General features: G+C 36.0%; 1 protein-coding gene across 1 annotated transcript in view; it reads left to right on the top strand.

Moving 5' to 3' along the window:
- The window catches only part of ANKS1B (ankyrin repeat and sterile alpha motif domain containing 1B), a 411,850-nt gene that overhangs the window by 22,952 nt on the left and 365,347 nt on the right, over positions 1 to 23,551 (top strand). The window contains exon 2 of the mRNA XM_059846720.1: positions 23,092 to 23,172. Coding sequence (XP_059702703.1) covers positions 23,092 to 23,172 — 81 coding nt within the window. The remainder of the gene's footprint in view (positions 1 to 23,091; positions 23,173 to 23,551) is intronic.

Consider the following 23,551-nt stretch of genomic DNA (forward strand, 5'->3'; position numbering starts at 1 on the left):
TCTTGTTCTTTGTTAGACTTAAAATGGAACAAAATTCTGAAGATGGTTTGAAATTATAATTAATTATTTTATTACTAGAGCAACTATTAAAAAAATTTTGTTTAAGATCTGAGGAGGTCCTACATGGATAATTAATGTTTATAATCTCCTTTGTATTATAAGTATAATATCAGACCAAGTTTTAGTGTGCAATTATTCTCTGTTTATCTTGATCTTTTGCCCTAAAATCCAATTTGAATGTTGATACTTTCAACTGAACTTCAGATTTAGTCTGTAACAAAGATGACAGTGTAAGACTATCCATTAACTTATGGGGAAATACTTTAAAATTAGTTGATCGGAAATTGCAGAATTCAACATAAAGCGAGAGAGAATGTAACAAATCTGAAAAATTTCATATTTCCATAAGCATCCAAAGTCATATATGCATCTGGATAATGGAAGCTTCTACCACAAGCTTCTTATTTATCATGGGGAGAAATAAAGTAGGAGAAAGGGATTAAAGCTGGAATGGATAAAAGTACTGAAAAGGATGGATAAAAGTGCAGCCTTTAAAGCTGTACTGCTCTTCAGGAACAAGTATATAGTGTGGGATAGTAAAACCAGGGAGACTGTTCAGTGATAGTGAAAGATGTATGTGTGTACCTAAGTGGATATCTTACTTGATAGTGGTTTACCCTGTCCTTTGCAAATCATTCTAATTTAGAAAGATAACATTTTCTCAAGACTATTAAATTTAGAATGGCTTAGTATGGACAGCTGGCTTCAGGATAATTGGTAAATTTGAACTCTGACAGACAAGGCTGTTAGCAATGAGAGAATATCTGTTGCTTTAACCCCTTAATCCCATAAGGAAATGTCTCAGTCCTTAGAATTCTAAGTTAATACAGCTCCCATACCTGTTCCCAGCTTTGTCTCATATACTATCAGCACAACTGTACTCTTTTGGGAGTATGCCTACTGCTCTTTTCCAGCTAAAATCTACACAACTAAATGAAATTCACTTCCATTCACTTATTCTGTTCATTTGGTAACAACCAACCTAATGCTGAAGGATTCTAGGTCCTTGGACCATTCTCTCTCCTCTTCTGAGCTGGCTATGAAAGATTCTGTTCCTCCTTTGTGCGAGGAGGACCATGAGTAGTAGAACCTCCTGGCTGAGAGTAGTAGAATTAAATGTTATTTGTAACATTACTTAAATGAATTAAGTAGTGAAGAAATGAAGTAATTTTAAGTATTGAATGTTATTTGTAACATTACTTAATCTGTAAGGATTTAAGTTCCTATGGAGTGTAGGATAATATTTATTTTATGCTTTCTGATATGTAGTAATCTCTCAGTTTTACATCCTAGAAAGAAGTCAATCATAAAAATATGGCACATTTCTGGGCTCACTTTTGAAAGCTACCGCAGGTAAAATTTAGATGTCCTAATTTTCCTTTGATGTAACTCCATACAATTTTTTGTGTGGATATCTTGCCACAAATTCTGTATTTCTCACTTGTGTTTGACAGATTTTAATAAATTACCTGTCATCAAAACCACAAGCCATTTGCAGAATCTCTTGCATAATTCACTGCAGGCTTTATCATAGAGACTTGTTATAGGTTTCTGAGAGAAAATCCTTGCTTTTTTTTCATGCTTGAAAGGTTCTCTTGCAAAGCCTGTGTCAGGATTTATTATTCTTACAATTGTTTCTGTATTTTATCTCGAATTAACCAAATATAAAATATACAGTCATTTGCTAGTTAAGGGACTGGAGGTCAGGGTATTTCCCAGGTGAATGCTCTCATTGCCCTTTTTAAGGATTTTCCACCACCACTGAGCACCTTGAAAAGAACAAAGTCAGCTTTTCTGAGTTCTTAGGGAAGAGGAGATATCTACTTTTATTTCTGAGAGGCCCTCCAATCTATGGGTTGTGAATGGAGGACATTTTTCTTTAGTCTTGAGATACCTTATCCTTGAAAGAAGAGAGGTTTTCAGAAACATGTATGTCTTAGAATTTCCTCTTGACTAGATTTAAGGAGCTGCATAGTGTTCTTCATTTAGATTACTCTGAGTGTTAGCTGAGGTGCCTGATTCTGGCAATGCAATGTATGTTTATTTGTTCATAGGCATTTAACCTGAGGAAAAAGAACAATAGTACCTATCCTCTATGTACTGTCCTTTTCATAATTCTAGGCCTTAGAAAAAAACAACTGCACTTTAAAATTAATGGAAATAAAAAATTCAGGTCATGGGAACCTGAAGAAAGAGCACAGAACATAGTAGCCTTTCAGCTTTATCCAGGTAGTATTTATTTACAATTTGGTATGCCTTCCTTTTTAGAAGAGGACTTGAAAATTCAAAGGGTTTCACAGTAGTGAATTGATGGAAAATATCTAGGCTTCAGTCTACGAATAAGGAAGTAAGATCAAGATTTGAAAGATGGCCATTTTAATAATGACTTATATTAAAACATATATAGAATAAAGAATGTAAAATTATTATTTATTTCTTGAATAATCTTCAGTTTTTGAATATCTTCAGCCCCATCAGAGTAGATGTATTTCATGAGAGCATATCCAAGTACATAAAGGACAAGAGGGTGAATGAAGGCATCAGCCTGGATTTACCAAGGCTAATTTGTAGCTGGCTAACCTGTCTACCATCTGTGAGGAGAACATAAGTCAAAAATGTACCTTTGCAGCAGAGAAGGTGGATAAAAAACATGGCCAGCAAGTTGAGGGAAGTACCTATTCACCTCTGTTCAAAGACTTACACAGTTTTGGACTTCATTATAGGAAATAAAAACCAACTGGGGTAAAATCCAGAAGAGAGAAACACAGCAAGATCATTAAGAGGCTGGAGTGCTGACATACACGAAGTTGAAAGAGCAGTTTGTTCAGACAGAAGAAAAGAGCACTAAACAGAATCTCATTAAGGTGTCCTCAACTAAACTACTTCTTTTGGTGTTAAAAAGGGCCCCAGTCTTATCAGGTGTCCCCAGCAAGGGGAAAATGGGGGCAGATACAAAATACAACAAGGAAATTTATGTTATATATTACAGATAAAAATCACAGGGTAATCAAGCTCTGCAAAAGATTGGCAGGGGAGGTGATGTAATATCCATGACTGAAGAGACTTAAAACTTGACTTGCACAATTTCCCAAGCAAACTGAACTAACATCAAAATTAGCTCCAGCTTTGAAATGTACATCTCTCAGAGAAAGTGATTGAATGAGGTGATTCCAAAGGTCCATTTCATATATTCTGAAAGTCTTCACAGTTAAATTCTCACCATAAGCATTCTGTCTTTTCTGGAAACAATATCCACAGCTGCAAGTTCTTCTGGTGCTGAAGCTTGGCCAAAGAATTGATTGTGATCAATTGTGTTCACTACTTGCTACTGTTACTTAGATTCTTAAGCAGTGAGACTGTTGGACAAGATTAATTTTCTCCTCCCTTTCTCTTTGATAGCATTATTTTCTCATTGACTAATTTAAGGTGTACTAATTTAGTAACTCTCCTTATCTGTTACTTTCTTCATTTTGAGTTCGTAGAGATGGTTGCATGTTCCCTTTGTTTTCCACTTGCAGTCTGTCATTGTTAAAGGTGACATTCCTCACAAACAACTTCATGGTAAAGTAGTTCTGGTACCTAGAAGTTCCTTCAGCCTCTGAAAATTAGACAGTTATCTTTTAGTGGGATAGAACTTCTGTTGCCCCCGTTAGTCCATTATTTTCATTGTCACAAACACTCTGAAGAGATGAAATTGTTCAAATTGTTTTGCCATCTGGACCACGAGCATTTAGATTTTCATGAGAAAAGAAATAGGTATGTTGCAAGTTTTTTGGGTAGTTGTGTATTGTGGTTTTACTTTGATACAAGTCATTTGATCAAGTTTTGACCAGTCTTGTTATTCTTATCTCAGTGGTTAATGGGAGGATTTTATAGCAGTCCTCAATGCATCTCCTACATGCCTCTCTAGGACTGCCAAAAGCAGAGATGTTATTAATGCATCCTAGCTCCAAGTTTCTTAGGAAGTGTGTTAGAATGGAATGTGAGGTGCACTTGTCTTACATATGTTAGAAAGGAAAAAATCAGGTTGGTTCGGATTGACTGGGTGTATTTACTCCATCACTCCATCAGTAAGTTACTCTTCATGCAATCTGCTTACTGCTGTCTAGATTAATTTTTGTAGATGAAGCTCTGTATAGTTGGAGAGGAGAATTTGAATTCTCTGGCTTTGACGACAAAAAAAATTTCAGATGAGTTTTCTATTATATATACTTTCATGCATGACATCAGGAGGTGGACCTCTTAGTAAAAAATTAATACATCTTTGTCAGCATTGGTGCTTGGCACCAGCTTATTATTTTACTTTAAAACTTTCATATCCTCTCTGTGAGTTCTCATGGGCAGCTGCTTGCAACACTGACACCTTCTCTCTCTCTTCCACATGGCTGGCTGACTCCTTCCTGTTCCTTGCACAACCACCTGACCCTTCCTCCTCACACCTCCACCTCCAACTCACCTCTCTCAACCACCTAACCCACTCTTTTATAACACCCATCCTTATTGGATATAGCTGTGGCCTACTAAGGGCAGGCCTGTTCCTAATTCTTGGCAATTAGTACAGCTGCAACTCCTCAGGGGTGAGATTGCCTTCAGTACTATCTCTATTCACCTACAATCCATCCTCCCACACATCTTCGTGTATAATGAATGTGTATCACAGAAGAGTTGATGCTGGAAGAGACCTCAGGAGATCATCTGCAGAGGTCAGCTAGAAGAGGTTGCCCAGTCAAATCTTGAATGCCTCCAGGAATGGACACTCTGAATCTTGGGCCATCCCACTCAAGTGTTCCATAATCATTACAGTAAAAAAGCATTTTCTTATTTCCAGATGGAATTGAATGTGTTGAACTTCATGTCCGTTGCCTCTTGTCCTGCCACAGGGCACTACTTAGAAGAGTTTGGCTTTGCCTTCTCTACACCCTCCCACTGTGTACTTACTGTGAGATCCTCCCCAAGCCTTCTCTAGCCTAAACAGTGCTGTAAAACTCAGCTTCTACTCTTAAAAGATACTCTAGTCCTTAAGGAAACTTTATTCCCATACATAAAAAGAATTCAGAAAAATATCAGGAGAAAAAAAATCGCCATTTTATTCATGTGTTATGCAGCTATAACTTCCCCTAATTTTATGTTATCATCTTAACTACAGGAATAAAGAAATAGCAATAGAACTAATAAAAATAGCATCAAATGCTGTTGGAAACACTTAAAACATGGGGAATTTTTGTTCTTTTATTGCCTGAATTATTGACAAAGTAGCTTCTCTCATTTGACTTCAAAATATTTTATGCATAATTAATGTTTTAGAGTATAGTACCAAATGTTGTAGTAAAACATAATTTTATGTTGCTGTCTTTACAATGCTGAAATATTGATGATGATTTGATAGTAACTATGTTGAATTTGGTATAATATTGTATTCACTCAATGCTTAGGTTGTGTTCAGGATAGAAAGACTTATGGTCACCTTTGTAAGGGTAAAATCTACGTAATGTCCTTTGGAAACTATGAAACTATTTTCCTGAGATAGGTTACAAATGTGAGTTCTGTTTGATGTAGCTCAATGTCTAAGTGTGAAAACAGTTTCCAAAGAATGGAAATGGCCTTGGGAACAAGGGAATAATCGTAGTATATGCACATCTTTGTTAAACCCTCCACAGAGGGAGGAGCATTTAGAAATTGAGTTTATTCTGTAGTTGCAGATGTCTGTCTTTGCTTTTTGCCGTAGCCATATTTAAAATTAGTTCAATTTAAGATAAAGTTACATTTTACAGTGTGCAAAGGAGATAGATAGATAGTTTCTGATTGTGGATTATATACATAAGATTATTGTTCCTCTTTTATATTAGATTTGAGATCCATGAGTTGGGGTCTAAGTTTAGAACTATGTACTCCTTTTATTTCACTGAACTAAAAGGAGTACAGAGTGAACCACATCACTCGAAATAGTAAATGAAGAATAAAAAAATAATACTACTTTTATAGTATAACTAACTTGAGTTCTTCTTATTTTTAATCTTGTGGTTGACCACAAGTTTGTGGTTGATTGATTTCTGCACACATAAGACAATGGAACTGAAATTAGAACTCCTTGACCTCCAGTGCCTGTAATTCACTTCATCCACCATGTACAAGTGTAAATAAGGTAGTACAGTCTGCTACCAAATCTTTGTGATCTTTTAATGGCTATAATTGCAGGATGTAACTGGTAGGAGCTCAATTCACATGAACTGAATTTCGATTTCTTTCCTCCTTTTTCTTTTATTCATTTTATTTCTAATACACAATATTAATTGCATTTTGTTTTTATAGGTGTTTTAGTTTTTACTGGCATTGGTTAAGACATCTGCTTGAGTCTCTCCTCCCAACCCCGTAGCTGTTCCAATTTTCCTTCAACTTTTTGTGACTGTGGCCAAGAAATCAGTTCCTTTTCTATTGCATAAGAAACCAATGGTAAAACAGCTGCATTCAAGTTTGAAATAAAAAGGAGTCCATCTTGAGCTTGAAGAGTAGTTCAAATGATGAAATTCAATGCTATTTTATCTTTAGATCAACAGAGGTCATTTGTGTCTCTTGGTTTGTAAGACAGTATTTTTCCATAGTGTGATTTATCTGTGGGAATTTTAACTTAAAATTGGTTATGAATAATTCCAGTATATAGTCCTGTAGTTTGGACTCTGTGATTCCAACTATCTTCTGTTACAGTTTCCCATGCTCAGGTGGACTAGAGCACAATTTTAACTTCACTGTAATGATTAGGTGTGGAAGTAGAGCTGTGCCACCATGTAATCCATAAACAAAGTGATACAAAATTCTCTCTGCTATACTGGAAGCTGGCTAATCTTTCAGATCAGTATATCCAGTTAAAGATTTCTATTCCTAGAAGCTCTGAATACATTAACAAACAATTTGACCTACTATAGGCTTGTGAATTGTGCGTAGGAGATTTCAGACAGCATTCTGTAGTTTGATTTTATTACCTCAGCCTTCCAGAAGCTGAAACTTTGTCTCAGAGATTAATACAATGTGTCTCCTGCCCTGCTTCAGCTGTGATGAGGAATTGGAGTTAATTTATTCTCTGTTTAAATTTCCTGATTTATACTTTATTTTTCATTTTTAAGGGATTTTCAGAGACAGTTTGACAGACTGGCACTATGGAAGTTCCTAGTTTCAGCATATTCTTCATCATGGATATGGATATCCAACTCTCACTTTCATCCTTGACCTGTTCTCACAAGACAGAAACTTTTTCTTTCTTCTGGAGAGACCATCTAGTTAATTATGGAAAATAATATCTCTAAGTGGGACAAATTTCCAATGGTTAACTAGGTCCCTCTCACCTAAGAAGGCTTCTTTCTCCTTGATTTGTGATGACTGGGAAATCAGAAGGGAGAAATGTGTCAGTTCAGTAAGGCTTTGGCTGTCTTTAATTTCAGCCTGTTTTGTATTGGTGGGACTAATTATTTTTTCCTACCCAGTCACTTCTGGCTTCCTTCTGTAGAATATGAAGATTCTTCCAGAGTCCCTGTTTATAAAACCTAAGTGTAGGTATTTTTGGTGCAAAGGATTTTCATACCTATGCCTACCTTTGATTTTTTTGAGCCAAAAAAAGGCTGCTTTTTTGCTAAGTGTTCTTTCTGCTAATAAGTTTAAGAGATTCATGCTGCTATAGCCATTAGCAATATTTTCCTTGAATAAGGTAATTCTGAGTCCATTGTGGATTCCTTTCTTAAATTTTTACCAGAATAAGACTCCTAGACTGCTTTGCAGGGGTACTATGCAGTTTGGATGCACTGCTAGGAATTTCCATCAATATGAGTGTGCATGTGAAGGAGGAGAAAAGAAGTTAACAAGAGTAGTGTAATGTTTGGGATATTCACATCTACAACTTTCCTCCCCCTTATCCTCTATCCTGGCATTGAGCAGTCAAGCAATGAGCTAAAAAAGGAATTGGGTCAGTGTACCACTGCTTCTCTCTTCTATGCCCTTTGCTGGGAGAATCAAAGGCATAAAGCAGAAACATGAACCGTGGGCCAGAGGCTCATCATGATGTGTCTGGACCCAACAGTGGTGCTCTTGCATCCTCTAAGCTGATAAATGCTGCAGGTGAGTGACAGGCTTCTGCCAAATTTGTGACAGGAATGTGAGGCTGCATCTAACTTTCATATGCCAGGGAACATTTCTGGGTACTGGAAGGTGCCATGTGGCATTCTCCCAAGGAAAGAGCTACCAAGCACAGCTGAAGAATTAGTATGTGCCTAGGGCCTGATAGACAATCTGGATGCAGCTATCCTGTTTAGAAGGTTTGAGTAGTGTAGGTGTGGAGCATTCTATGCCAACATTACCTCAGTGCCAGAAGAAAGTTCCAAACATGTTTAGTTTACTATTGCTGATGCAGCCTGAGTTCCTAAATGGTTCAGAGCTGAAGTGACAAGAGAACTGACATGGCATTCAGGGCCTGCCAGAATGGGGTGTCCTAACCCGCATACAACCCATGACATATTTTCTGGGAGCTAAGCAGAGCCAGATAGTTTTAATGATATCGATTGTGCTTTGATCTCAACAGTATATAAACATCCCAGATCCCTGACTGTCCACTGCCATTTTGTAAATGATGACTGAAACAATTGTGCCTCTGTGACATGGAAGAAAAGTACATAAAAACTCTACTGCCTAAAAATGATTGTCTAGAGAATCTGTTAGGGATTCTAGGTTGTTCAGAGTGACTTGGTGATGTGGGAAAGCCAAAAACCAGTTTCTGTTTGTAAAATGAAAAATGCAGTCCTGTACCAATTTACCTCTATGTGAAGATTTTTGTAACTGTGATGACTACAAAACTGAAGCTGTAAAATTCATCCTGCCATTTAAAAAAACCTCCAAGCTGTTCTGAAATTATTTTGTACACTAGACTTCTCCTAAAGTTTTATCTTCTATGTGGCAGAACTATATGATAACTGTGTTAAAATTTGTTTCACATTATGAGAATCTATTCCTTCATTGGTTGGACTGTTAAAGTTTTATGTTTTACAAAAAAAAGTCAGAAGTTTGGTTTCTGTTTTGTTTGCTGTAGATTTGGTATAGTTTTAGAATTTCTGCAACCATGAATTTCATCCTGGTATTCTGTTTCCATGCTCAAGGAGAAATTAACCTTCCAGCTTTGATTATGCTTTTAAAGAAAATACTTAGAAATTTTCTGTGTATTCAGTCTACTCTGAACTGGCATGATCAAAGTCTGTATGGAATCATGGCTATATGGAATCTTTATGCTAATAATGTACCCCCAATTAATTCAGTGTCTCAATAATCAGTGTTATAGGAGTAATGCTGTGCTGTATTTTTTCAAATCATGTGCTACGCAGGTCTTTCATAAGAATTTGGGTTGAGTTTTCATGCCTTTTAAGATGCCAAGTTCCTTCAGATCACTTTGCACTCTTTTCAGGTGGCTCTTGAGAATCCAGGAGATGGATATTCCGGTAACTAAATGGATCTTAAACATTTACCTTCTACTACAACCCCCTCACCCTAGGAGAGAAATGTTCCTTGATTATTGCTAACTTATACTTTCAGACACACCTCTATGAGCTTCTTTGCCTATGTGGTGGTAGCATGGGGGACCAGCCATGAACTACCAACTAGCTGGGCCTTGGCCAGTTCAAAAATTTATATATTTATAATACATTATTATTATATTATATATATTATAATTCATGATATGCGCCATATGATGTGGGGGCCCCATGTCGTGATGTGGGGGCCTATATGTCGTGATATGCATATATAATCCATATATATATATATATACACACACACATATGGACTTTCTAGTGTGACTCCAAATCTGACAAGTGTGGTTTTGGTCAGCCCTTAAGCACTTGGGGGAAAATGTCCCTCTTCTTACTATTTGGAATCCAGTTGTGCCCCCTTTGGTGAAATGATGTTTTCATCCTAATAATTGTACAGCCAAGATTGGACTGGCAGTCAAATGTACTTGCTAAGTGACCTTAGATCGAGATATAGTAAAAGATCTTTCTTTCCGAGATTAAAGATAATTGGAATTTAATGTGAATTCAGAATCAGGAAAACTCAGCTGGGGTCTTTTTTTGGGGGGGGTTTGTGTTTGGATTCTTTTAGCAGTTAATACTAAGTAGCTTCTGGAGAACCTAGCCCATGTGTATGTCAGAGGCCTTCCCATCTCCATAATTTTCTAAAAAACTACAGCTTTCTGGAGATTTCACAAACAAGAATGCCTTCCTCTCTGTGAATGTATGACCTTTAATGGAAAAAAGAGAGATTTATATATATAATAGAGGAAAGTAGGATGGAATCTGCCATCTACACATACATTTCATAACCTTTTTTGGTGTATCATTTCCCTTCTTTTTGCTGTAGGCCAGTCTAGGCTTGCATGATACATTTAGTTTAGTACCTAAGGTATTTAGCTGGGAATTGGTTTTTTTCCTGCTCAATTAGATAAAGATTTAGGAACATTATTTGGGTTAAACACCACTGAAAAAATCACAGTAATTGTTCCATGAGTCCTTCAGGTACCATAGTGCTAATACGAAATTAGCGAGAGAGATGTGATGAATCATTTTGCATGGTGTCTTATTGGGGAACTGGGATCTCTCTTGCAATTTTTTTTTTTTTTTAAACCTATGATATTAAGAAAAGTATTTGCAGACAATTTTGGGTTCTCTAGATATATCTTACTGAACAGGCAGTTCAGAAAAGACATTAAATTATTCCTGTTATGGCTGAGTCTTGTTATATATTTTACAAAAAGGTATTTGCCAAAACAGATTTTGTGAAGTATCTTATCAGTTCAATTTAAAGGAGCAGAAAGATGCTGAAAGTTGCTGAAAGATTATTCTTTAAATATGTTCCCCCAAATTTAGCATTTTTATTTTAATATTGTTGAAAAGTTCGTGATCCAGAGAGCTGCAATTCTATGGAGCACTTGCAATACTTTTGGAGTAGGTCTCAGGTTCATTTTCTAGAAAACATTCTACAGTAAAACTACTTGAGGTACAAAGAATATTTCTTTCTTGATGTGTAATTGTTTATTGGAAAATTATAAAACACAGTGTTCACTTTAGATACATCTGGAAATAAGTCATGGGTTACTGTTATTTTTAAGCTGTTTGAAAGTCTACATCAGCCAAATCTTCCTTTAAAGCAGAAGCTTCTGTGTCTTAGTTTTGGATTTAATTTCTACATTTGATAAGACTTTTAAATAGAGTAGAAACAATAACTCCTAATGGATTTAAATAGGAAATTCTAACATAAATAGACTGAAAATTTACTGAATATTTTCACTGTAATTACATTTTGCCTTCTAAGCTGTGTGTCATAAATTATTTTGTTCAATGGAAAGTGTCATTTTGGATGAAATGATGTTTTCTGAGTGATCCAAATAATTACTAGCATATCTTACCAAATACTTTGTCAGTCATGTGATGGATATGACCTTTGTAGTTATTTCGGTAACAGTGTTCAGGAAATTTTAAGTGGTGACATTGTTGTTACATATCCAAAAGCTTTGGAAGACCTTTATAGTATGTCCCTGGGAAACTTCAGTCTCTATTTAAAGTATGTTATTTGTCTTTGTGAAGGTAATTTTGTGGTAATAAAAGTATTTCTAGTCATGATCATAGTAATGCTTTGGATGCTGCTGAGGTAATTCTGACCTCTGTTGGCAAAGCACAGCAAATGAAATGTGTGCTGAGTAGCATCCTTTTGTTTTGATATTATTTATTTCAAGTATGACATGTTGCTAAGAGAAGAAATTAAGGAATTAATTCTATATTTTTATTGTTGGAAAGCTTTTTTCTGTCTTGCTGTTCCAGTTAGCTAGAGCATAGCTAGCTAACATAGGATAGAGAATTTATGCTCAAACTGTCCTTAGTTAACAACATTATTTGATTTAGTAATTTTATATCATGCAATAGTTTCATCCAATATAATTCTTATTCAGATTTTCTATGCTATGCCAAAAACATTTGAACATTTCACATTATTATTGTTTTATGTGTTAAAGATTAGATGTTACAACAATTCCATTTGAGGTTTGCAGTATGTCTGATAAAAGCCAATCTTCAAGGCTCTGAAAAAACTTGATTAGTGGATTGGTTTTGTCCAGTTGTACTTAATGCAGAAGCTAATTTCACCCTGATTGACTTCCTTATTTAACTTGATAATCAATTTAAGAGAAGAAATAACGTTGGTGTAATCTGAATAGGTGCTAATTTTTTTTTTTCTATGCAGTGGCTATCATTTCTATAATGTATTTATCATATCTATATTTTTTATGTCTTTCCTAAGCTGTGTCCTTGTTAATGAAGTTAATTCAAAGCTGGTGGAAAGAATGAGTGTTAGCACTTGGATGGAGGCAGTCAACATGCAGATACTCCATGGCAGCATTCTAGCAAATGCAATAAGAGCACCTCTGATATAAAATAATGTTTCTCCAAAGAACAGACTCAAATGTTTTAATATTTATGTTGTTAAATATAAACACAATGTTTGTATTATACAGTTCAGCATTATAAAGTCACCCCAGGACAACAGGAAAGAGTTTTACTACTCTTTTGAATTAATTTTGATCAAGGTCACTTTCAGTTACCTTATATCTTGTAAAAATGTACTGTTGCACACTTCTGATGTTCACTGACTTGCTCATTGTCTGCTTAGTCCCATGGAGGGCTTAGTATAACTGAGGACATATTCTACTGGAAAGCACAAATGTTAGGCATATATTCTGCATATGTTATAGGTCATTGATAGACTTCAAGAGCCTTAATATTTCAGGATTCATATTTTGGAAGTGAGTTCCTGGAGGTGTAGTCTTTCACAGTTCTGAATTGAGGCTGTTATGGCAGGTTGTCCAAAAGGGTTGGACATTATTGATGCTGGTATGAGATGAAGATATGGAAGCTTTGAATTGAGAATATGGGAAATCATCTGGATAACATTTAATATCATGTGGATGCAAACACAAGAAGTGAGACTCTCACATCTGTTACATTTTCATATGTCAGGATAGTGAGGGATTGATCACATTGATGCAGGTTTTAATGTTACTATAGGTGATTTCTGAATCTCATTTTCAAATCTCAGCATAAATTGAGAATGAGGTGTGAGATGGCTTTCAAGAATCAAGGGGAAATAGAATCATGCATTTCTTCTTGTGTCTATTTTGCTAGTGTCTGAAAGAATTATTCTACTTTTGAGGAAACCCAGATGAGGAAGGACAAGGTATTAAAGCCAGCTGAATTGCAGACTCTATATATAGCAAGCTCTGTTCTGTGTGTCCTAGAGCTATAACAGAGTCTCATCTCAGGTTGGTTTCTAAGATGAACAATCTTTAGTACTGGATTGAGGTCACAGATCTAAACAGCATCCATATTCAAAAATCTTTGATGCAAATTGTTACTCTTCCTAATGCTGCTTCCCGTGCCAGAGCTTCAGAAATTTTTATTCCACTTAAACAAATGTCAGTAAGTGTTCCAGGATGCATAATTAATCATTTAGAGGTTTTAAATTCTCCTTTTCTAGTAAATATTGACTTTGTCTCTCTGTGATAAGAATGTGTTTAAAATTGCAAACACCATGAATTTATGCTGGATGAGAATATTGTGTTGGATCTCCAAAAATGAATTGTGGAAAAAAAACCTCTTTTCTTACTAAAGATTCAAGGTCAGTTGAATTAGGAAAAAGAATGGCTAAGGGAATATCTTTCCTAATAAAATATGGCACCATATCTGTATTCTTGAGAGAAAGAGAAATATGACTTTGCTTCAGTTTATTTCTGATAAAAGTAATATTAGGGTGGCTTTTAAAAATTTTTTTTTTAATGTCAGCTATTTTTTGTGAAAGGAGTCAGAATAGTCTTTCTGAGAATGTGCTCTGCTCTTCAAAAGAAAATACCTCAGCATTCATGGGTATATTCATATTAGTGTATGGAATCTAAAAATCATAGAATCAACAGAGTTGGAAGGCGCCCACAACGGTCATCAAAGTCCAACTCTGAGCCCTGCACAGCACCATCCCCAGGAGTCACTCCCTGTGCCTGAGAGCACTGTCCAGACAATCCCTGAGCTCTCTTGGGTTGGTGCTGTGACCACTGCCCTGGGGAGCTGTTCCAGTGCCCAAACACCCTCTGGGAGAAGAACCTTTTTCTAATACCCAAACAAAACCTCCCCTGACACAACATCAGGTCATTCCCTTGGGTCCTGTCACTGCTCACCATAGAGTAGAGATCAGTGCTTGCCCCTCCTCTTCCCATCATGAGGAAGTTGTAACTCCAATGAGGTTTTTCCTCAGTCCTCCTCCAGGCTGAACAGCCAAATGTCCTCAGCTGCTCCTTATATGGCCCCTCACCATCTTTGTAGCTCTCCTTTGGTTGCTCTTTAATAGCTTTATATCATTCTTATGTTGTGGCACCCAAACCTGCACACAGCACCCGTGCTGAGGCTGCACTAATGCAGAGTAGAATGGGACAATCCCCTCCCTCAACCAACTGGTGAGTGAGTGTTTGATGTACTTAGAATCATGAGATATGCAAGGGCTTTCACAACCACTCACAAGACTGATTTCTGTTGTGATGATAGAAAAATAAGTATTATTTATGTAATTTCAATAAGTATTAGTTGTCTAAAAAGAGTTGAAAGAATCCAGTATTTATATAGGGAGTTTAATATATGAATATTTCCATAAGTATTGTATTCACACTGAAAAAAGATATAGCCAAGGTAATTAGCCCATCTCTATTGTATGGCCTAATAGCAAATAACACAGTGGGCTGTGTTCCTGGTTAATTTGATCAATCTATAGATCTTATACAAAGTGCATAGGTGTAATTCATAACAAATACATAGAACCCAACTATCTTATACATATTAGGGAGCCCACACTAAGGATACAATGGGTATGGAGTTGCTCTTCATAGGAGCAATTAATCTAATGCACTGATCTTCAGCATTAGCTGTGTGGTATTCTTTCAGATCGCTGAGATCACCTGAGATCATACATATCATTGGCAATGGTTTTAGAACATGATTTACATTGCTTAAACATAAATGCTTTTACTTACTAAAGGCATTGGCTGCTGCTCTGGTTTTGGACTGTGTATTTTCATAATTTAGTAGTTGTTCTTACAGCATCCTTCTGCAGGATGATGTCAAATGAGAGGTAATGTTTTTCCTGTCAGAATGACTGGATTTTCAAGGACAGAACCCTGGATTGAATCCAAAGATCTGTCTGACTCATCACTGACAAGCTGGAATTACTGTGGTTCTCTGTGGACTAAGCAAAACCCCAGCTTGTCCCTACAGACAAGTGGAATACAGAGGAACCCTTATGTCGTAGCTGATGAAAGCTTTCTCTCTTTTAACTACTCCAGGCAAATTGGTCTTGACTGTAAAAGCTAAGCAGTACTAGTCAGGAACATTTTGCTTTCTGAGTATAGCCACAGTATTATGCAGTATACTCAGCCAGTGTACTTCTAGATGAGTAGTCCATAAGGAATGATGAAGCCAGACTGGTTAGATCAAGGTCAAATGTAGTTACCTTATATATGACAGATTTTTAAAATAAAGCATAACTGATTTCCTATTCCTTTGTGTGACATCATCCTGAAGTCAATGTGTTTCTCCTTTTGGAGTTATTTAACTATTTACCTATTAAGACTATCAGGATAAAACTACATACCCTCAAGGGAAATTGATTGCAGCTTCAAGTAAACAGAGTTCTAACTCTGTGAAAATAGTTCATGTCACTTGTGTTCAGGTTTAGTTTATTTAGATTTTACCATACAGAGTACTTAATTGGTGAGACCGAGTGCTCATCAACATGTTTTTCTGGGTAGATTCTTTCCCAAACTGGGCATACATAAATTTGCATGTAGTTACATATGCACAAACTGTCCAATCTGAAGAGTTGTAGGACATGCCTCCCAGTAGTGTATGTCAACCATAAAAGACCTGATTTCTCTAGTATTTTCAATATAGATGTCTTAACCTCAGAGACATACAGCCACACAACTGGCTCCCAGGCTATTTCACCCACGTTGCTGACTGATCCATCTTGGTCTTCATTAGCAATCACACACTGTCTCACACACTCACACTACAGCTGCAGCCTCCATGGACACATGTGGGTCCTCTGATCCAAGGTCTCCCTCCAGTTTCTGGTACACAGACTGTCAGTTGCTCCATTTCCTGGCCAGACTGACATATTCTTACTAACTCATCATCTGACTAAGGTGCAGGTAGTTTGGCCCTCATACATGCACAAGGATAGAGGCCCTTGTCTAGGGAAGTAGAATCATAATTTAATAAGATTGAGTGCAGGACATGACCAGCCTATTGTGCTGCAGAACCAACTATGCACAAGTGATCAACCCTTTTTGTCCCCTTATCCCTCTATCTTCTCAAATTTGTTCCTCCCCAAATCACCTGAGTCCATCCCTTTCCCTGCCTTTGGTTCCTCCCCTAAATATCCCATCAGAAATCCTGCTCAATCCATGTGTCCTGTAGCCCTAGAGGCTGGTGTCTCTCAGCTTAAGGTGTTATCTAGCATTGCTTCATGTTGATATGTGTCACCCCGAGGCAGCGGGATGGAGGCTCTCACAGCAGTTTTGAGAGGGTCTCCCAACAAGGTGTGTCTTTGCCTGCCGTGGTGCTGTTGTGCTCTGCTGGACTTGCATGGATGGGCTTTTAATGAACTGGTGATGCTTCTCTGATGAGCTCCAGAGTAGTGGGGCTAGGGCATTACTTGATTCTCCCACTTTCTGTTGTCCTTTTCTGCTCCTTTGTGGATAAACAGGAGCTGTTTATCACATAGCCTAACATGTGAATAAGAATTTGTATAGTTTCCAATCATCTCAGTACTATTCCAGCTTGTTCTTTGGGTGCTTCACAATTGTAATGTCCTCATTTATAGGTTCTATAATTTCTCAGCTCAGGAGTTCCTTTAAAGTTGTTTCTTAAGTCCTAACTCTATCAAAATACACTTTTGTAAAACATTTTTCTTTCAATTGCAATTCTTTTATCCTAAAGTTATTCAAAGGATAAGTCCGTATTGTCTCTCTGTAAGGCTCATCGTGACTAAGTCTGTTCTGGATAGCCAGGTGTAGGTACACACACAGTTTGTGGTAATTGGGAGTGGGGTGCAGCCAGGGCTCATCCCCAATGGGCTACAGCTGTGCAGGGCAGGTGAGCAGCAGTGAAGGTAATGAGCCATGGGGTGCCCAGGTGTACTGACCAATCACAGAAAGTAACAGAAGGCACACAGGTGCAGTGCATGAGCTATGAGGGGTGTAAAAGGTTGGGCTGAGGAACAAGAACGGTGGATGTTTGCAGCCTTCTGATGTAGTATGCTGTTACTCTGTATGGGCAGATGTCTGAAGCCTTCTGATGTGGTCTGGTGTTACTCTGTATGGTGATGCTCTGTGTATTATGGCCTTCTTGACTGTGGCATGTGCTGTGGCATGTGCTGCAACACTTTGGTATCTCTGTGTCTGGCTTTCTGCCTCTGCTCAATAACACACAGACTTCCAGTCATTTATAATCAACCTTTTTGTAGTTCTTTTCACTGGAGATGCAGTGGATGGCAGGTTGGAGTAATGATGGCATGGTTATCACCATTCTCCAACAAAAACACAGTTAGTAACAGTGAGAATGGTAAGTGAGCAAATATCTCTGAGGCTATCTGTTGGACACTAGGTTATTTGCATACTTTTGAATACTGCAACCCTGCTCCAAATTTTAGTCTGGGCAGATGTAGCCTATTAAATCTATCAGTGTTCATTTAGCAATGATTCTTCACAAAACTTGAAAAACAGTAATTACTGCTAAGATACTCTTTTTTGAGTTTTACTCTTTTACTCTTTTTTTGGTTGGACATGGTCCTGTTCTTCTACATGTGTTCTTAAATTACCCTTTTTACTTCCATGCTTCTGTTATCACTCTAAGTGTTGATCCTGCTGTTTGCATATTTGGCAGAAGATCTTCTTCTAACCCACTGTTGTAGCTAGCTCTAAGTATAGTAATGACCAAAGGTTGTATACTAAATAAACAAATTCATAGTATGTATTACACTTGCTATATCAAATAGAAATCACAAATTGAAGACACTCAGTATGGAAATAACATCACAGTTTGGTGGAATCCTCCAGTTTTGCACTTACACTAAGGCCAAGGCTGTAAGCAGATCTAGGTTAAAGAAAGCAAGTGGAATAAGCTGCTTTAGAACCTGAACTTGAGTGACATCCTTAATCCCATGAATAGTTGATAATGAATATAGTTGTATTATTTATTTTGAGGAAACTAAACAAGAGGAATCGAAATTAAATAAGCACATTCAAAAAAGAGTCACATTTCACACTGATACAACAAAAGCACTAAATCAGAATCATGTGTACAATAAGGTTTTAGCATAAAATCAGTATTAACTGAATTGATAATACATTTGCTATTCCCTTTATTTTTAATTAAAATGATAAAAAATAGTATTTTGATTTGAGACTTTTCACTCTCAGTTGCTTTGTGCAACAGGTTTTTTTGATACTTGAAAGAAAATCAAAGATAGCCTTACTCAAAATATCATCTACTTTTTTCAGTTTAATACCTATAACTACACCTGCTTGAAATTAAGCCTAAAATACATTTTTTCAGTTTTTTTTTGCATGTACAGTTATTTGTTAGGCTTTAAAATATGACTTTCTCAAAAGGTTTTATCACCTCTGCAACTAAAGGCAAATATTTAAATTTACTTTATTTGAAGTCATTTGAAGACATACATCAAATTCAGCAGAGGAGTGTTCATAATAGGTAAAACCATACATAAAAAATAAATATATATGTTTTTAATGTATTTGGTATAACATTGGATTCTAACAAAGAGGAATCCATAGAAAGAAAAAAATCACATTTACTAAAATGATATGCTTCTATATTTGATAAGTGACATTATTAAGTTATATGGGTTAGAGCAAGAGTTGTCAATTTGGTGTATTTGTGCATGAAATAGAGAATGGGAGCTATTTTTCTGCTGTTCACAATAAGTAATATCTTTATTGTGTATCTGAATGATGGTACATATTACTGTGTAAAAGATTGCATTTTCAAATTTCTATGTAAAATTGTCCATGTACTTTATATAAACTGAGTTTATACAGCTGAACATGTGTATGAATGTAGGCAGAGCACTAATAAAGAGCCTGTCCATGTGCTTAAGAAACTTTAGTCAATGTGTTTCTGCCAGATTAACAAAAAGCATGGAAAATTCAGACGATTTTGGCTCAGAACAAGACAAATTCCTGTAATATGTATTTATTCTGTGGAACACAGGAACAGTAAGTGGCTGTGTAAATCTGAACTGGTTGATGTTGGCTACTGACATCAATGGAAAGAGCATGAAGTTTAGAAGGTCATGTCATCAGGCAGCCTTCTAAGGCTTTTAAAAATTCTTATCCTTGTTTACCAAGAATACTTTCCTTTCACCTTAGCAAAACTCCCATATAAGGACCAGAACTATTATTGCATAGTCATGAAATAGGGTAATGATAATGGAATGATATAATGCAGATATATATATATATATAGAAAGAAGAAATGTGAAGGAAAAATTATGCATAACTTGCAAGCATAGTTCTTGTACTGTTGGTGGAGAGTGTCTGTGTGATGATTAGCTGGAAAAAGCTGTTATTTCCTTGCTTTTCTGTTTATATGTGGGTAACAACAGCCACTTCACAATTTTTTCTTTTCAAAAAGCATAGCAAAGTAAGAAATCAATTGACTAACCATCTTTTTCTTGTATCTGCCATTTTCATGTTTCTTTTGAAATTCTACTCTTTTTATGTAACTACTTAAGCTCATTAAAAAAACCCCAGTAATTTTGTTACCAAGTAAAGAGTATTTTCAATTAATATTTGACATCAGTTCATGAGGTCAATATTCTTTGTCCATAGCGAGAGCAGACTATGAAGGAGCTCTTTCTGCTGTCAGCAATATTGTAAATAGTATAACAGACTTCTGTTTCTTTGTGCCTTACTTTGGCAAGATGTAATGGAAGAAAATAATTGATAATCATGTTTTAATTGACCTTTGAATGAAAACTAATTTTTTTTCCACAAAAAATAGGTTCAATAACTTGTAAAAAATTCATTAAGTAATGGGAAGGTTTTAATTTACTGATGTACGTGGGAAAACAGATTCCTAACTTGCTAATGCATGCCACACTAAGAAATTTGTTTGACTGCATCACTGGAAGAAATATGCTTTTGAGAACATTCAATATTAACAGTATTCTGAAGAGCTGCTAACTTTCTCTCAACAAATATTCTTTTCTGGAGAGTGAATGGTATTTGTTTTCTGCCAGATCCTCCTTGGTGTTACTTTCACAGATGTTTTAATATACAGATAAATCAGTATATTTAATGATTCTTCACATATATATTTATGATGCTAAAGAAGGGATCTTTAGGCTTTTCCTTAATCTCTACTCCACTTTTGTTTGAAGTCAGCTGCTTTTTATGGACCTTGTATATGACTGGACTTCTGTCCTGCTGCAAGCGACGAGCTTTAGCTGAAGCTGGGAGTTTTAGGATGTAACAATTTCTGTTCAGACTGTCCAATTTGAATTTGATTCTCAGTTATCAAAGCATAAATATCATGTGTGTATACTGGACCCCTGTTGCAATGCAGGACTTTCTGGGAGAGGATTTCAGCATGAGCCCAAGGGAAGAGAGCTGCCTGCAGCCAAGTCCTGCTTCTGTTTGCTGTGTTCTGCACTTCAATAACCATGCTGTGGTTTTAAGCATGTCTGTGTACCTTTGGGAGCTGACAGTGATTAGTCTGTCCATCCTGTCTGGTGTCTCTGAGTCATCAGCATTTACTCATTGTCTTTTGTCCTTTGCCTCTCAGCTGCCCAACCTGTGTGTCATGAGGAGTTTCACACAGGTGCATTTATATACTCTCTAATAAAGTCTCAGAGTTTTTTTGGGTTTTTTTTAAATCCATATAGTTTCAGTTGCAAAATATTTCCTAAGACCAGAGTCAGGAAATAAAACAGTATTTTAATTAGTGCATGCATTAAAGAAGAAAATTAGGGGAGAGCGAATGAGGATTATCTTAGGGAGTTTTGGTAGGAGTTTTTAGGTTTTTCTTTGATTTTTAAATTTTTTTCTTGCACTTCAAAAAAAAGAGCCAACAGACAAATCCTAACAACTCTAATTCAAAGCAAGCAAGTTATAACCATATCATAACGAAGTAAATTGTTGTGATTGGTAGTGTATTTTTTTGGGTAATATTTTAAATCTTGGTTTCTATGCCACTTCTTGTTTTCTTCATTCTCCTATAAGATGGTATATATATCAAAGGATGAAAATATAATAAACAATAATTGATAAACACTATACAAAAGCATGAGAGGTTGTACCTTATCCACACATAAGGATTTCTTTCCTTCTAATAGAAAGGAAGGATTGTCTTTGCCATAAAAATAACAGCTGTCTCTTTGAGAGGAGCTCTCAGTTCAGGGACTCAATTATTACTATTCCATGAACTTAAAAAAATTTCCTTTAACCTAAAAGATTAGAATGACTTTTCTTATCTTAAAGTTGCCTTCTGTACAAAAGAACATCTGTAGATGTCTGAGCAGATTTTTTAAAAAGTTACTTTTTTTTGCCTCTTTGCACCCAAGAAAATGATTCAATCCTGTTCTTCCAAGAAATTAAATTGCAGGGAGAGGTGAGGTACCTAGCATTATGTAGAATTATGCTCAGTGCAGAACACAGTGCTTCACACAAATAATTCTGTATGCACACAGTATTACTTGTGGGAAAACAACTGCTTAAGTTTATGAGCTAATGAATCATTCAAATACAAGCAATGAAAAAGAGACCAGTCTACATCAGTATTCCCTGGTGTGGATATATATATGTACAAATATATATATTCAATTTTACAGGTAGTAAAATGCAGATTCAATAGTAAATCTTAAAAATCATTTGTTAAGCATAACATGTCATTTTACTGAAGCAGATAATGAAAAATGACAGCATGAAATTTTTTTTTACTTATTAGCTTCAGATTATTTTCTTTAAACATCAGCACTTAATTCTAATGTATGAAGTGAAGGGAAATATGGCTTACCAGTGACTGTTTAGCACTGTATTAGAAACTAATGAATATAGACTGTAATTCAGGACTCAATTGTGTTCTGGAAGTTTTGATACTAATGATGAAAACTGTTACAGAAAAGTAAATTGCTTCTGTAAAGGATACAATCAGTTTCAAATGTGGTCAGTTAGATAAAAAAGCCTGCTGGTTCTCAATGCACCTCTGTTATCCAATATCCAGGGCTTGGTTTTGGTATTGGTTTTGGTTTGAAACAAAATATGTCCTTTACTATTTTTTGGAAAGCCCATAATAGATCATGAAACTGGTTAAACAGGACATGTAATGAGGTTGTCTATAAAATAAAGCAAGACAGCAAAACTTAATTTAATTAACTTATTTTTGAAAGTATATCTGTTTTAAAAATATAATCGGCTAAAGTGGGAGCTAAAATATCAAGTTAAGTAAAAGGAACAAATTTTCTGCCCCTTTAAACAATGTGATTGGTTCTCACTAATCTGATGTTTGTTTGGTTCTAGACTAACTGACCTAAAGACAATGAATACATACTTGAGGAAAAGTAGTACAAAATCAGATGATAACCTCAGTGTAATTACCAGAGTAATAGAGGGAGAACAGTTCTAATTGAAATGACTATTCTGTTATTAGTCTTTGAATCTGCCCTACATAAAGTTCATGACTCTTATATAGATGGATGTGTAAATTATTTTTATAAGTAAATTATTTTAATATCAAGATGCCACTTGCTGTTTTAACTTTCTTTCAAGGTAATTAATCTCTTAAAGTTTAATCACACTTGTTGCAGAGATCTTCAAATTATTTGTGGACCAAATTTCTGACATTTCTGTACTTGCCAAGCCAAAAAATTAATGTCACAGTTTTTCTTTATTTGCAGCATCTGGCGAGGACCAAACATAAACTGCACTGACAGTTCAGGGTATACTGCATTACATCATGCAGCTTTAAATGGACACAAGTAAGTGCCTCACATTTTGTTTTTATGTAGAATGATATTTAACTGTGCAATGCAAGAAAATATAGCATAGCTCTAAGATTTGTATCAAAAATTGGCAAACCTTGACTTTTTAAAAGAGCCTTCTTTCAAATGGAATATACTAATTGATGTTTTGACCCTGTCATATCAATAAGTAGTAATGAAAAATGTTAAATGAAGTTTAAAAGCTATTGATTCTATACTGCTTCTTCCAAATTCTTCCTCAATTTTGGGGAAATTTAGCATTGTTGCTGCTAGTCTTGGCTGTAGTTTTCATCGCAACAGAAAATATTGTGTTATATCTCTGTATGTATGCACATATGTGTAGAGTGTGCACCTTTCAGGAAGCAATTTTGTGAAA

Source organism: Haemorhous mexicanus, chromosome 5, assembly GCF_027477595.1.
Source record: "Haemorhous mexicanus isolate bHaeMex1 chromosome 5, bHaeMex1.pri, whole genome shotgun sequence".
NCBI classification, from domain to species: Eukaryota; Metazoa; Chordata; class Aves; order Passeriformes; family Fringillidae; genus Haemorhous; species Haemorhous mexicanus.